Source organism: Xyrauchen texanus, chromosome 26 (genome assembly GCF_025860055.1).
Source record: "Xyrauchen texanus isolate HMW12.3.18 chromosome 26, RBS_HiC_50CHRs, whole genome shotgun sequence".
NCBI classification, from domain to species: Eukaryota; Metazoa; Chordata; class Actinopteri; order Cypriniformes; family Catostomidae; genus Xyrauchen; species Xyrauchen texanus.
The window spans coordinates 37,058,520-37,075,114 of record NC_068301.1 but is presented as its reverse complement, the minus strand read 5'-3'; the positions used below and the strand labels follow the sequence as shown (position 1 = coordinate 37,075,114).

Below are 16,595 nucleotides of genomic sequence, written 5' to 3'. Positions count from 1 at the left end.
CCCGGACGAACTTAATACATTTTATGCTCGTTTTGAGGACAGTAACACCGCCCTCGCGGAGAGTGCACTCGCGACTGACGCTACAGAGGTTGATTCACTCTCCGTCTCTGTTGTGGATGTAACCCGATCATTCCGACGGGTGAACATCCGTAAAGCCGCGGGTCCAGACGGCATTCGGGCCGCGTCATCAGAGCGTGCGCGAATCAACTGGCTGGTGTTTTTACGGACATTTTCAATCTGTCCCTCTCCCTGTCTGTAGTCCCCACATGCTTCAAAACATCAACCATTGTGCCTGTACCGAAGCAAGCTATAATCACATGCTTAAATGACTGGCGTCCTGTTGCTCTGACCCCCATCATCAGCAAATGCTTCGAGAGGTTAATCAGAGATCACATCTGCTCTGTTCTGCCCCCTCTTTGGACCCATTGCAGTTTGCCTACCGCAACAACCGCTCCACTGATGATGCCATTGCATCTACAATACACACTGCTCTCTCCCACCTGGAAAAAAGGAACACATATGTGAGAATGCTGTTTGTAGACTACAGCTCAGCATTCAACACCATAGTGCCCTCCAAGCTTGATGAGAAACTCCGGGCTCTGGGCTTAAACAGCTCGCTGTGCAGCTGGATCCTGGATTTCCTGTCAGGCAGACGTCAGGTGGTTAGAATGGGCAGCAACACCTCCTCATCACTGACCCTCAACACTGGAGCCCCGCAGGGCTGTGTTCTCAGCCCACTCCTGTATTCCCTGTACACACATGACTGTGTGGCAACACATAGCTCCAATGCCATCATTAAGTTTGCTGACGATACGACGGTGGTAGGTCTGATCACTGACAATGATGAAAGAGCCTACAGAGAGGAGGTGCACACTCTGACACGCTGGTGTCAGGAGCACAACCTCTCCCTCAACGTCAGTAAAACCAAGGAGCTTGTTGTGGACTTCAGGAAGAAAGACGGAGAACACAGCCCCATCACCATCAATGGAGCACCGGTGGAGAGAGTCAGCAGCTTCAAGTTCCTCGGTGTCCACATTACTGAGGAACTCACATGGTCCGTCCACACTGAGGCCGTTGTGAAGAAGGCTCACCAGCGCCTCTTCTTCCTGAGACGGCTGAGGAAGTTTGGAATGAACCACCACATCCTCACACGGTTCTACACCAGCACTGTAGAGAGCATCCTGACTGGCTGCATCACCGCCTGGTACGGCAATAGCACCGCGCACAACTGCAAAGCCCTGCAAAGGGTGGTGCGAACTGCCAGGAACATCATCGGAGGTGAGCTTCCTCCCTCCAGGACATATACACCAGGCGGTGTGTGAAAAAAGCTCGGAGGATCATCAGAGACTCCAGTCACCCAAGTCATGGGCTGTTCTCACTGCTACCATCAGGCAGGCGGTATCGCAGCATCAGGACCCGCACCAGCCGACTACATGATAGCTTTTTCCCCAAGCAATCAGACTGTTGAACACTTGATCTATCAGGATCAATAATTAGCACTGCACTTTATTCAGCTATAATCTCACACTGGACTGTCAACATATTCTCCTCAATACAACTGCTATATATATATATATACACATATATATTTCATATACTCCCACTTATTGTATTGTATTGTATATTCTGTTCTATATTCTGCATTGTATATAATTATTGTGTTGTGTAAGTATGTGTACATCTGATTTGTAAATTGTTTTGTGTAAGTATGTGTACATTTGATATGTAAATTGTGTTGTGTAAGTATGTTGTTTATTGTAATTGGTATATGTCTCGTCACTGTCATGACTGCTATGTTGCTCGGAACTGCACACAAGAATTTCACCTACTGTTGCACTTGTGTACATGGTAGTGTGACAATAAAGTGATTTGATTTGATTTGATTTGATATCTGTACAATTAGAAATAGTGTTGTTAGTTCTATTTATCAGGTACATAAACAAACCCAAGGTTACTTTAGACTGTAGAACAAACAAAAACAAAATCACCTTTCGCGAAAAGCCATTCACCCCTCCAAACAAGACAATGTTATACCTAAAAACCACAGGCATTAGATAAAATGTCACCTTAAGACAATAACCGTAGGATGAATATCTTGAGTAAAAGCTTAAACAGAATATTATGATTTGAACTTACCTTATTAATTTGTGATTAGTGTCGATGTGCATCATTGATTTGGGCCCTGAGACTGAATATCTCCTCCGGACAACACAACCCAGCTCTGTCATCCTGGAGAAAACTCCCAGTGTGTCCACTCGATGAATCGATGCCCTCACCCGGTCATATTGCACTTTATGCCCTTCAGCTTTCAAAGCTCCCTTCACCACCCTGTACCCATTATTTGGCATTCTGGACTTAATATTGGACACTAATGTGTCTAGCTCGTTGTCTGTGAGTGAACTGTAGAGTGATCTGACTGATAGGTTGAACTCTGCCAGTCGCCTGTGCACAGTCCGTTCAGATACCCCCAAAAGGTTAGCAATGCACCTGACTGGCAAGTTCATCTCAAGCAAACTGGCGAGATATTCACGACCAATGACTGCTTTTGGGCGTCCACAACTACCTTGTTCAAAATGTGCTGTCACAAAATGCGTCTCGTTTCTTTGTCTTTCTGAAGTAATTGCATGATGTAGACCTGTTAAACCTTCCCATATGTCAACAGGAAGGATGAGCTGGGGGGATATAGCACTGAGGAAAACCAACTCCTGAACACAGACTAATTCTAAGAAGTCCAAATCCACAGGTATCCTTGCAAGGGCATTCTGCAAACGTGAGCGAAGTCTCTCCCATATATGCCGCCATTGGTGTATGAATGTGTGTGTGGATGGGTGATTGGGACACAGTGTAAAGCGCTTTGGTAACCTCTGAGGTTAGAAAAAAGCGCTATATAAGTGCAGACCATTTACCATTTACCATATGATCCAGAAGTATATCCTGTAACAATAATTCAAAATTCATGTTTTCTTTTTAAATACTCTGATGATAATGATGTAAACAACAACAACAAAAACCCCCTTAGTTACAAATGGACTGTTTGATCCATGAGCAAGTGCAGTTCAATGAAATAATGTCCATAATATCTCAGCCTCCCCCTTCTTTAATACTGTTTTTATTTTAAATGGTCAGTGGTGTGTGGAACTGGCTGATGCAAGGGGCACCAAATTGGTCACGGCAGGTCTGATGACGTTTAAAATAAAATATTGACCTGGCTAAACTAATTTCATCAAACAGGCTCTTGCACCCTGTAAAATACCCTAATTTGGAATGTACCTTATTTGAGTTCAAAAAGATAAAATAATAAAAAAAAATAATTCAAGTTTACACCGAGCTTTCTGTTTCAAGCAGACACTTATCAATTTTAGACTGAGAGTGAGAAGGGGTTTCTAATCTGGCTAGGAAGGAGTAAAAGATCCCAACACTGTTTCTAATCTCATTACAGCTGTTTCTTCTTCTTTCATTTTAGAATCTCACAATGATATATTTCATTTATTATTCAATCATTAAAAATAGTGATATTTCTAATAACTGATTATATTAACTGCTTTCAAACTTTCTCATCTCACACCATTTAAAAACAAAAAACTACTCTCAACTTACTTTCTTCTGTCCATTCAAACAACAGATCCTTCAAATCTTTAATAAAACAGAACACAATGTCTTTTTCGACATTCTCTATATAATCAATTCAACTTATTTTAGCCTTCTGTTCATGCAGAGCTTTACATTTACAACACCTATCTTATCATTACTATATTATAATCCCTTTTTATTGTTAAGTAATACTTTATTATTACTACTTTCTCCATTTCTTACACTTTCTCAGGTGAAGGAACTTCCTTTCTATCAAATAAAATAATATAAATCAAGTTTTTAAACTAACAGAAAAGTAAAAGTTTAAACATTTTAAAGTCGTAAAGACAAACATATCTAAAAACATATCTCTTTTCTTGTGTTTTGAAATAATTGCTCAGTAACTAACTGAAACACTACGTACTTTTAATTTCTCATGACCCTTACATTTTTTTATCCAAATGTTTCATCATCAACAGTTATCATTATTATACCTCTAAAATGATACTTTCATGTATTAACTATGGCAAACTAAAATAGTAGTAATAGAAATAGACACTCAATCAACACTTTGTAGCACCCACTTTTTTTTTTTTATTATTATGAGGGTACTCTCTGGAAAATTTGGGGGAGTAACCAATCCAATAGGTAACTCTATAACTTTGCCATACGTTTGTAATATTTACTCTTCAAATCAATAAATCAGAGGTTAGCTGCTGGAATTAAATTTAGACCCTCAGAACAATTTAGACATGGGCATTGAACCCCATTGATGGCATTAATTTAGACATGGGCATTGAACCCCATTGATGGCATTAATTTAGACATGGGCATTGAACCCCATTGATGGCATTAATTTAGACATGGGCATTGAACCCCATTGATGGCATTAATTTAGACATGGGCATTGAACCCCATTGATGGCATTAATTTAGACATGGGCATTGAACCCCATTGATGGCATTAATTTAGACATGGGCATTGAACCCCATTGATGGCATTAATTTAGACATGGGCATTGAACCCCATTGATGGCATTAATTTAGACATGGGCATTGAACCCCATTGATGGCATTAATTTAGACATGGGCATTGAACCCCATTGATGGCATTAATTTAGACATGGGCATTGAACCCCATTGATGGCATTAATTTAGACATGGGCATTGAACCCCATTGATGGCATTAATTTAGACATGGGCATTGAACCCCATTGATGGCATTAATTTAGACATGGGTATTGAACCCCATTGATGGCATTAATTTAGACATGGGCATTGAACCCCATTGATGGCATTAATTTAGACATGGGCATTGAACCCCATTGATGGCATTAATTTAGACATGGGCATTGAACCCCATTGATGGCATTAATTTAGACATGGGCATTGAACCCCATTGATGGCATTAATTTAGACATGGGCATTGAACCCCATTGATGGCATTAATTTAGACATGGGCATTGAACCCCATTGATGGCATTAATTTAGACATGGGCATTGAACCCCATTGATGGCATTAATTTAGACATGGGCATTGAACCCCATTGATGGCATTAATTTAGACATGGGCATTGAACCCCATTGATGGCATTAATTTAGACATGGGCATTGAACCCCATTGATGGCAGTCTGGAAAATCATAAAGTGATCGTATAAGACTGAAATCAACTTTTCCAGAGAAATTTGAATCCACATTATAAATGGCAAATCAATAATGATTACCAGCAGTAATGAGTGCAGGAGGAACAATCAGATCAATCACATCATTTTCAGTCTTCTTTGTCTCCGGATTTCCTCCTGCAGCATTAGTAACTTCTATAAAATCTTCTTTCTCAGCCGTCTGCAATGGGGAGAAACTAGTTCCAGAATGAGTTAGTGAAACAACATACACATAATGATGACAAAAGAAACACAGAATAGACACATGAATATGAAGTTATTAACATTCATATTTGAGGAAGTTATGATGTTCAATTTAATCTTAACCTTTCTCCATGGGCTTCATCTGCCCCAAAGACCAAATCATTTTTAAATTTATTTTCCTTTCATTTTAGTCTCAAATGCAGCTTCTCAGTGTACCCATGATCAACCAAGACCTATTCTGTGTATACCAAACACAAAATAAATAAAATAAAATATCTATCTATCTGCTATCTATCTTTTTCTAAAGTCTGGGCCCCTTTCTGTCTGTCTGAAGACATCACGAGAGGCCTGTTTCCCCTCAAACTGTCTTCATCAGACAGTCCCTAACAAAAATAACAAATCTCTGCCTATCTTTTGTTGGTTGATCAAGTTTACACCGATAACGCTGCACTCACATTTAAATTGTTCTCCAGACATTTTTTAAATCATAGAAAAATCAAAAACAATTTCTAGTGTTTAATTTAATAATGTTAAAATAGCATTCTCTCATAAACTGGACCAGACAGAACATAAAACAGACACATGAATGTGAAGTTTTCACATTTAAGATTTAACTGCATAAGATACAAAATATAATGTTCTTATTAGTTATTTTATAATCATATCATTGGCCCTCTTTTACCATTTGTTTGAATATAACAACACTTCAGTCATACTTTCCACACTTTCAAACACAGATACTCTCACAAACAGAAACTTTCACACTTTTTACAAACACAAGGCTTTTATAAACACAGAGCTCTCAAAAAAATATTATACTAAAACAAACCTATTACTTCTGCCCCTCCTTCTGCTCTCCTCTTTTTATCCCTCTCCTTTATTTCCATAAAAAAAACTCATTATTTACAGTGGTTGATCGCTATATCTGTTACTTCTTCTTATATTAAAACTCATGTACTTCCACCCACAGCGGTCACATCCATTTTGGGTCTCTGTTCAAGAAAATGTCTACATTGGTGCTAATTCTCCTTTATTAAAAATCACCTTAACATTTTTGACTAGTTAATTTGTTCATAACTCCAGAAATGATCACTAATTCCCTGTGTTTCTATTATTAATCTTTTTAATTCGATTTCTTTTCTCCTCTCAGTTAGTCTCCTCTCAAATTTAGTAACAGCTTATTTCCACATTATGATTTCTGCTTCAGGAGGAAAACTGAGACAAGGGAAAAAAAGTCTTGTTCCGTTTCTCTGTGCATGTTCAAAGCCCTCCCTTTACAGCTCCTTTTCCTTGCTCTAGCAGCCCCTCCCTTCTCTCTTTCCCAGCACTCAGTCTCCAGCGTACTGTATGAGAGAGAGACAATCATTTATCTGAATCTCACCAGCTACACTTGGGATTGTCCAACTAAATGACAAAGCCAATATTTATTATAACTAATACTTATTTATATATTCCTTATATTTATCTTTTATTTATTATCTCTTCTCCTTACATTTATTTATTATCTTTATACTCTTTTGTTATTCCCTTTATTTTTCTTAACTCATATTTTTTCTTATTCTTTTATTTTATTATTTGCTTATGTTCCTTCTTTTATTGCTTATATGGTTTCACTTTATTTCTTCTCAAAACCAACTATTTGTTTATTCATGCTTTATGTTTGTTAGTACAATCTTATTTTGTGAATTACAAAACTTTTCTTAAAAAAATTGTTATACATCACTGACTTCTTATACATACAGCTTGGGTACAAAGTCTAATCTGGTTAACATAATTGTACATTGCTTATTTCTTATACTGTACATACAGCATGGTTATAAGTGTCTAAACTAATACATTCATTTTTCTAACTATTTGCTTTATCATGCATTATACGTTTCATGTTTGGATACATATTCATTTCAGCATGAGCAATACATTGCTTTCACATAAGTAATGCATCATTATCCATGACTTTATTAGCAATACACACTTAAGTTTTGCATTCTGCTTTATATCATGCATATCTATGTTTCCCTATCCAAGCCTTTAGTGGTTATTCGGCTATCTTTCATATATTTCCACCCATGCCTGCTTTATTTCTGCTGGGTAGTCTAAATAGATCCTTACTTCAAATTTCTCAATTGTTCCTGCAATTACGGTTGCAGGTACTCTCTCTCGCCGCTGTCATTTTTATAGAATATCACCCTACTTTTTCTTTCTACTTTTCTTATTATACTAGTTATTAGCCACATGTCTTAAAACAGTTACTTCCAAGCCTGGTTCTTCCAACGTTTCCCAATAATGTGCCACTTCATATTTCAAGTAAGGAATATTCACCTCCTTGACTGACACTGTCAAATGTCCCCTGTATATATCTATCTCATCTCTATGGCCTGTTTTACAGAGTGTAGTTATGTGATCCACAAATGATTTAGGATCTATGTTCCTAACCGCAACATCCAACCAGTTAACAAATGGCCACTCCTGTTCTATTTCTCCTAAATTCACCACTTCAGTTAAGGTTCTCATTAATTTTCTATTCTACCCTGCGTAATCTATATTCTCTATACTCTATATATTTTTTCTCTTCTGAATCTCCCCTTCCCCTCACTCGCAGAGCTGTCCGTTCAGCTGACCAGTGAGTGAGAGCAAGGCAAGGAGATGTCAGAGAAGCAGGTGCCATTTTGCGTCTTTATACTTTTTCAACAATTGTTTTATTCAATTCACTGTTTCAATTCATTTTTCCACTTTTGCTCTCATTTAGCATTTCCTCATTGTACCTGATTGTCTGTATTATTCTGCCTCTGCACACAATACATCATCAACACTGTAATCATGCATTTGAATAAACACAAGAACAGCGCAATTAGTACCGTAAGCACACATGCACCAACAACATAGTTAGTCATGCACATTATTCATTATCTCAAACATGCACATAGTTCAACAATTCCCCGTTTTCTGCACAGTCCATGTTCCGTCAAACACTGCAATAAATAACTTAATCTAACACCTGGAGGAATTAAACGCGAATGTTCACTTCTCCACCCGTGTTAGGATTTTCACCTGTACAGGATTTTCAGCCACTCTTCTGGCAAAACCTTGAATAAATGCACCTAACCGGGAATGTTCACGCGCCGTCGCTTCTCGACTCACCCCCAGGCTTTTTCTACCTTCTTTAAATAAACTTTATTAAACAATCCCACCCCCAATTTTTTTTTTTTATCTGGAACTCGCCTCTATTTTAGCCAATTAGTCCAAATTATTCTATGTCTGGACCGGCAAAAGTCTCAGGGAAGTCACTTACTGGGACTTGCTATCACAGATCACACAAGATCACCTTAAGCAAAACGCTTACCTTGATTTTGTGGTGCCGGTGATCTTGTGTAACTCGTGCAAGCCGTCCTGTCGGTGACCTTTCTGCCCCTTTGACCTCACTGCCGTCCCTTCTGTGGTCATCAGCAATATGTCGTGGAAAATCGCGATGAATCTCTCTAAGTTGTAAGAGAACTCTCGGAGTCTTGAGTTCCAGATGCCAAAGTTGTAGTTTATTGAACACCAACAAACTTGGAGACCGGTCAGCTGTCCGTTCTGCCTCTCTAAGTCCAAAACCTCCTCTTCTATACAGTTTGTTATCTGGCATTACCTCATTTCATTTTATTATGTGTGTGTATCAGTGTGCAGCAGGTGCAGAAGACACAGTAAACACTGTTGTGCATTCTGATGGATTGTGCGTGAGTACAACAGCATGCCGAAACTGCGGTTGTACTTTAAGATGCACATAGCGGTTATCTGAAATAAGAAAAGAAAATAATTTATAAATGTGTGATCATTTGAAAACAAGGACATGACATCGTTTTGATATTTCTTTGTGTTACCAAATCTCTTTCCTTATCTCTCTGATCTGTCGCTTGTATCTGGGTTTTCATTTAGATAGATCATTTTAATGTTTAAGTTCATCTCAATGCCATATAAAACATAAAATGTAAGAAGACATTCTGTGTATGATGTCAAGAGAGTATTTCCCTGTAAGTTTGTCCAATACTACATTAAATGAGTTTAAATTTAAGATGTTAATAAGCATGAAAACTTTTTACGAGTGTTTGAATATGAGGATCTGATCCACGTGTCTTGACAAAATGAGATTTTTGGGGTGATTTTGCCTTTAATAATATTAATAACAAACCTAAAAGGAAAGCTTTTTATGATGTGTTTGAACATGAGGAAGTGATGCAAGTGCTAGGATGAATATTTGAGTTGATTTTGCCTTTAATGTTTTCAATAACTGTACAGTTAAATTACTTGAACATGGATACAGTAACAGTCAGGGTCACTCTTAACCTATAATCCTTTAAGAATGTGAGCAAACCTATAAAGGAAAGCTTTTTAAGAGTGTTTGAATATGAGGAAATTATCCAAGTACTTGGATGCACTTTGAATTTTGGGGTGATGTTGCCTTTTCTCAAACTAGCTCTTCTGATTGGCCGAAATTCTCTGATCTCTGAACAGTGCCCGCCTGCTGCCTCTACAGATGCACAAATCACTTTCGCTCCATATTTTACACAGACATCTGGTGCAGAAGAGAGAGCGCGCGAAAAACAGTGTTTGAGACTCGTAACAGCAGATTCAAGCAGTTGTAGTTTTGTTCTTGTGTTTGTGCGAGAAAAATATCAAAGAAAAATAAAATTATTTGTGAGAAAATATCCTACAAGTGTGCAACTCTCATTGGATGAATTCACATACTGATTTGCGGATGAGCAAAATCTGTCCGTGACTTCACATTTTAAGATGCGGGTGTGTGAATGTGTTTTGCACCATATTTACTGGAACAACTGTAGCAAAAATGTGAGCGTATGAGTTTCTTCATTTGTGATTCGTAGAACAGGATTTGTGCACCTGCAATGAAGAATTTGAGAAGGTGTAACTGTTGTGTTGTGTTTGTGGGACAGAAAAAAAATCTACAACTCTTAAAATACATTTCTCTGTGACTTCACATTCACTGATACACATGTGCGGCTAATCTCTACAACTACAAATAACACTGTCACAGCTGCTCATTTGATTTGCACCAATTTATCTTCATAACTAAGCGTTAAGGCAGCGCGTTCCAAGTCAAACACAGATGTTCCAGGTGATGTGCATGGCTTTTTACACGAGTCCACAGCTCAATTTATAGAATTACATTACATTTATGTTCTCATCAAACAACTTTCAAAGCAAGCAATATGTGAAAACAGTTTTACTATAATTGCGCAATTTACCTGACTGTATCCTCTAACACAGAGTCCAAAACAATGGATTGTATTGTATTAGTTTCCTGATTTTGTTTTCACCAGTTTATTCTCAAAAGCAAAGTCACATACAGTTTACTCACTAACGTGATTATTAATTAATTATTATCTAATTTCTCACTATTATACTGAATCGTTTAATGTAACACTGACTTTTTTTTTTTACTTAGAATGAAGAAATTAAGAAAATAAATCCTGAACATTTGCAATTATTAATATTTGACAGTGCAGGTAATGGTGCATACAACAATCTGACTTTTCAAATATGACTCATAAATTAAATGCTAATATGTCAGTGAAAATAAACAATATACAACCTCATCCACATTTTTGAGCTACTTTTAATGATAATAATAATGATGATGATTTATTTCATACAAATCCACATAAATTACATTTGATTTACATAAACACCCATAAATACACACTAGGAAAATAACCTCCATCTTTGGTTAACAATGAGAGTTATACAGTTTCTCTCCATAATATCCAACCTCCGATAGTAAGACAAGGAAGTAGTCTAGCTGCATAATTATACATACGTTCTGCTTTTATGAGGCGAAGTCATTTAGGAAAACTTACAAAGAACTCATTAGTATAACTGGGATAAATGCACCTCAAAACAGGAATATACAGTATCAGATTCGTAAGTATACATTCAACCAGTGTGTTTGAGTAAATCTACAACAAAAGTATGCCTTTCTCAAACCAATCTTTCTTGAATTCACTGGTGATCATTGCAGAACTTGCTCATCACCATGAGCCTATTCTTAAACTCTGGAATGCCATCCTGGAGGTGTCCCATATTTAAGGAACCACTGGGACAAAGAATTCCACAGACATGCATCAAATACCTGATCCATGACTTTAACAGCATCCTTGGTTTTCTCAGACTGGTCATCGTTCGCTCCCAGTAACTTGGAGAAGTCTAAACAAAGAAGACAAAACTCTTCCTTGTAAAGTACAGCTGTCATGTGCAACATTTCTGCATTTATCTGTGTGAGAGAATGAGAGATATAAACAATAGAAATATTATGTTACACAGGTTTTACACTACGCAGCACTAGCTTAAAAATATGATTAGGGCTACTGCAAATGTCATTTTATTAAGACATTTTCCAAAATGACTGGTACTGACTGTTACATGATAGCTGAGTAGTGTGTAAACCTCACTCTCCTGATGCACACAAGCGACTGATGTTAGAGGCTATAGCATTTAGCCTCCTCGATAGTGTGCCCGCCTCCCATGCCAGCTGATGCTGGTTCAAATTTCGCACGGAACGGGTCAAGAAGTCCAGTTACAGTGGTGCCGTGACCCGGATGGGAGTGAGGTTTAGGGGGTGAGTGTAATGGGAGCTATATAGCTGTGTGGTATATGTAAACCTCACTCCCCTGGCCTCAAGAGGTGCACTAGAGGCTAGAGGCTGTAGCATATCAGTTTAGCTTCCTTATTAGAACGCCCTTCTTCCATGCCGGTTAATGAGCGGGTAGAGCAGGACCGGTTACAACTGCAAGTCTGAAGTATCTGAACATAATCTTCTGAAGCTTCTTAATAGTTTAAAGACATTCACAGTCTGATTACTTAAAGTTTGACAACTCAAATATCCCAATTATTACCAGCACCAGAAATGATATGACTCTGCTGCTTAAACCTATTCTTCTTGAAACTTGTGCCAGCTATTCCTTATGCAATTCCACCACACATAGTTATTTTATTACAACTTCTGATCAATGACCAACCTTAATGCTGCTGAAGTTTAGATCGCTTGCATTTGGCGACACCACAGTCTTTGTATTTCCACATTCAGTTGGTACAATGAAAGGATATGGCACGGTGAGGGAGGAAATGTCAAATATAGTATAAGCTCTGAAGTATAGTTGGTATGAGAATCTATTTAGAGATTGAAACAATTCTTACTTCAATTCATAAACATAGCAGCAGACTGTCCATCTACTATCAACTTGCTTAAAAGGAAAAACGGGCATTAATGATCTTTGACAGGTTTAGTCATATCTAAATTGCTAGGATAGGTGACTCAAAATGGCAACAGACACATAAACACGTAAACATTTGTTTAACTGAACTACAGAAGTACAGAAGTTACTAAAGAAACTTTCACATGTTAAGCTTCACACAATAACTCAAAACACTTGAACAAAGTGTTAAATCATAAATAAATCAAAAGTTGAACTAATGAACTAAAACTCGAATTAAATAACACTTAAAGACAACGAAGTGGCAATAACACATCTGAAAACATAATATTTAGTACACACTTAAGTATGTTCTTTGAAAGTATATTATTCTCATAAAAGTCATCTTTTTAAAGTTTTCTTAAGTGTATTTTTTTTCACAGAACAACCAAGATGCAGTGGAGTATACAAGAAGAGTATTTCTTGAAAATATACTCAAAACATTTTTTAATTTTTAATACTTTAAAAAAGTATTTAATTTCCATTTGAGTTCAAGTAACACACTAAAGTTGAAATGATTATCAAGTATACTTTTGTGTAAATATGTTTTAGTATGCTAGTCAATAAATCCAATTCATTCTATTCTTTAAAGCGCACTAAAAGAGCATTGAAACATAATGATTTCAAATGATACTCTTAAATTAACATTCAAACAAACTATGTTACAAACACACTCATGAAAGTGTTTTCCCTTCCAGAACACTGAAATATTCGATTCATTTATTTCAATTCTATTTCCTGTAAGTATACTTTTCAAACTATGTGTGCTACTTACACTTAAGTGCACTTCTTTTCACAAGAGTATACTTCTGCTATACTTCATCTATAACCATTTTAAACATGATTTGAGCAATTCTTCAGTTTTTATGACTGTATGGAATATGAATCATTTTAGAAATGCATTTGTGACAGTGCAGGTGAAATAAACATGTAAAAACACACATAATGAAGGATTTTCCATTGAGTTTTATTGTTTTGTGCAAATACATATTTGATGTCTTTAATAAACCCTTTGTGTGATGATTCAATGACAAGTTACTTTGTGTAGTAATAATAATAATAAAAATGATTTCTTTTCTAATGTAATAAAACTGAATTCAAATGAATTATATAAACACACAGAAAAACATTCACTCCCCCGACTCAAACACACACTATACTCATGTGATCTGTGTTTTTATTTTTACACTTGAATGAATATTAGATTCATCTGATGAACATGTTTGTACTCTAGAAATGTCTGTTTCTGTTACAGAAGTTCAGCTGTAGTTTTTATTTCATGATTGTTGTGATATAACAGTATTGTGTGTAGAATCACTTTATTATCTACACTGTTAGATCACACAGCTTCACTGATGATAAAAATAATCTAAATCCAGGATATAGAGGTTGAGTGAATGTGGTCTGGACTCTGTGGATGAGGGTCATTGTGTCAGAGACGCTGTAGAAGCTCAGAGTTCCTGCACTGTGATCCACATACACTCCTATTCTACAGGATCTGGACACTACAGGGAGATCAGTGTGTTTGTTATTGTGACTGAATGAACATCTGGATGAAGAGCAAAACAAACTCCAGGACTGATCATTAGATCCAAAACTGCTCTCATTTCCCTTCCTGCTGATGCTCTTATATGACACTGATATAAACACATAAACACTCCACTCAATCTCCCAGTAACAGCGTCCACACACACTCTCTCTACACAACACCTGATTATAACCATCAAATCTGTCTGGATGATCAGGATACTTCTGGAGTGTGTCTGTGTAAGTAGCTGCTCTGTTTCCCGCAGATAGTCGGATGTTTTTATTCACTGTATTTGGATCCAGAGTGAACTGATGGAAATCTGATGAAGATAAAACACACTGAAATGAGGAATTATGAATTTGACACATTAAAATAAAGATTTATTTGAATATTTCATGTATCTGAACTCTTCATTTCTCCTGTTCAATGTATCAAGTGTGTTCAGTAAAGATTACCTTTGTGAAAATGTGAATTGAATTTATGAAATATACAAACTATTGGATTACGATTCAGAGTCAGTATTGAGTTTATTTTTGAGCACAAGAGACAAAAAGAGTGGAATTTGATCAGGATTGATTTGGATTTTTGATTGAGTTCATTCACTTGTGTGATCTGGGCAAATGTGACTCTGTCTCTGTAGGACACAGATTTCAGTAGTTCACAAGTTCATGTAATCCTGCTTTGAGGATCGTGTAAATGTGTGTGTCTCGCTGTCCTGAGCGAAGGGCTCGAGGCTTGACCTGAGATCAAATACCCCCAAAAGATGCCATTAAACGAGACAGCGAGCTGTTGTCTGAGTCGGGGTACTCGAGTTCAGACTCGGACTCACTCAACACTCAGTCAACCAATAAATACACTTCAATGTTACTACAGAGACTTCCATTGTAAGTGTCTCACTGGAAACTCCATTTGTGCTTTTTATAAAGAAAAGGAGAGACGAGTCAAATTCATATTTGTGATAATCAATATTCTGCCACAAATGCTGTTGATTGAGCTGAACTTGTTTTGAACCCGGAACATTCCTTTAAATGTTGAGATGTGGGGATTGTATGTTGTATTTTAGGTTCCAGTGTTGTGAATTTTGTGTTAAAATGTGTTCCTGACATGACAAGTCTACTCATAATTACACATGAAATATGACATTATATGATAGAATACGCTACGTGGAATTTAACAATTAAAAAAGGCTCAAATGTGGTTAAATAGTGAAAAACAAAAGATAAAATTAAATATAATTTACACAAACTATATATTGCAGAAGTTTGAAAACCCGTTTTGTTTTAGGCCTAAACGTTTTCACACTCCTTTCAGAATATACACAAATATAAGAGATAAAAGATGATATATTCTACTTCAAAAGCTACATTACACAAAATATACTGTCATTTACACAAATCATCTGTTCAAAAGTTTGCACCCCCTTGGTTCTTGTGTTTGCATCTTTTGTAATAGTTGTGTATGTGTCCATCAAGTGTCCTTTTCAAGAACTTGTTTTCTGTCCGTCACATTTCACAAATGTGTTCAATTTTATGAACTGATTATTTCAGTGACCCCTTCTGGAAATGTCACTAGGTGACGACAAATGAGCGTCTTATGTGCTATGAGTGAATCAGTGAATCATTTTGAGTCGTTCATGACCGAAATCTGCCAAGAGACTTTATAGTGTTTAATTATTAAAAGAACAAATCAGATCTAAAGTCTTCCTTCAGTCTGAGCATTATTCTTCATCCAAAAACAACAATAATAGTCTAATAATAGTGTTTCAATAACGTCCTCACCTTCTCCTTTATTAAAACTTGCATGACTACAAATCTACTGACTTCAGTAGAAGAATTATAAACACATCAGATCTACGGGATCATTTTCCTACAGTATTTCAACTGCTGAACATGACTTTTATCAGAAAAGACCACAATAATAGACAAATAATAATCATTTTGAGTTTCAATAATGTTCTTTCCTCATTGTAAAGTGCATTTCACATGAGTTGAGTCGAGACGTCAAGCGCCGCATCGCCCTCCACATGACAAGAGTTACAGAAAGCGTCACAGTGTTACGATCCCTGGTTGTCTGCCCGTGTTTTACGTGTCACCGTCACCATGTTTCCCGGTCCTCATCATTATGTCATTGTTCGCACCTGTTTGTCATTTGTATCATCATGTGTCTGTGCATTTAAACCCTGCCTGTTCCTCCGTTACCTTGTCGTTCGTTGTTTCAACTGTTCTGACTGTGTTTATGTTTCCCGTGTTCCGATGTTCGCTCTGCTGCCTGTCCTGCCATGTTTATCTGTTCCGTGTTCCTTTGATGTCTCCCTGTTTTAGTTTCAGTTTCCCCCGTGGATGTTTCATTTGTTCCTGTCTGTTTATTTTCACCTTGTCTAAATAA

General features: G+C 37.0%; 2 protein-coding genes across 2 annotated transcripts in view; one reads left to right on the top strand and one right to left on the bottom strand.

The window, feature by feature from the left end:
* The window catches only part of LOC127619542 (tripartite motif-containing protein 16-like), a 171,110-nt gene that overhangs the window by 104,786 nt on the left and 49,729 nt on the right, over positions 1 to 16,595 (top strand). The gene's annotated exons all lie outside the window — the stretch shown is intronic.
* The window catches only part of LOC127619543 (tripartite motif-containing protein 16-like), a 51,218-nt gene that overhangs the window by 31,158 nt on the left and 3,465 nt on the right, over positions 1 to 16,595 (bottom strand). The window contains exon 6 of the mRNA XM_052092401.1: positions 14,393 to 14,529. Coding sequence (XP_051948361.1) covers positions 14,393 to 14,529 — 137 coding nt within the window. The remainder of the gene's footprint in view (positions 1 to 14,392; positions 14,530 to 16,595) is intronic.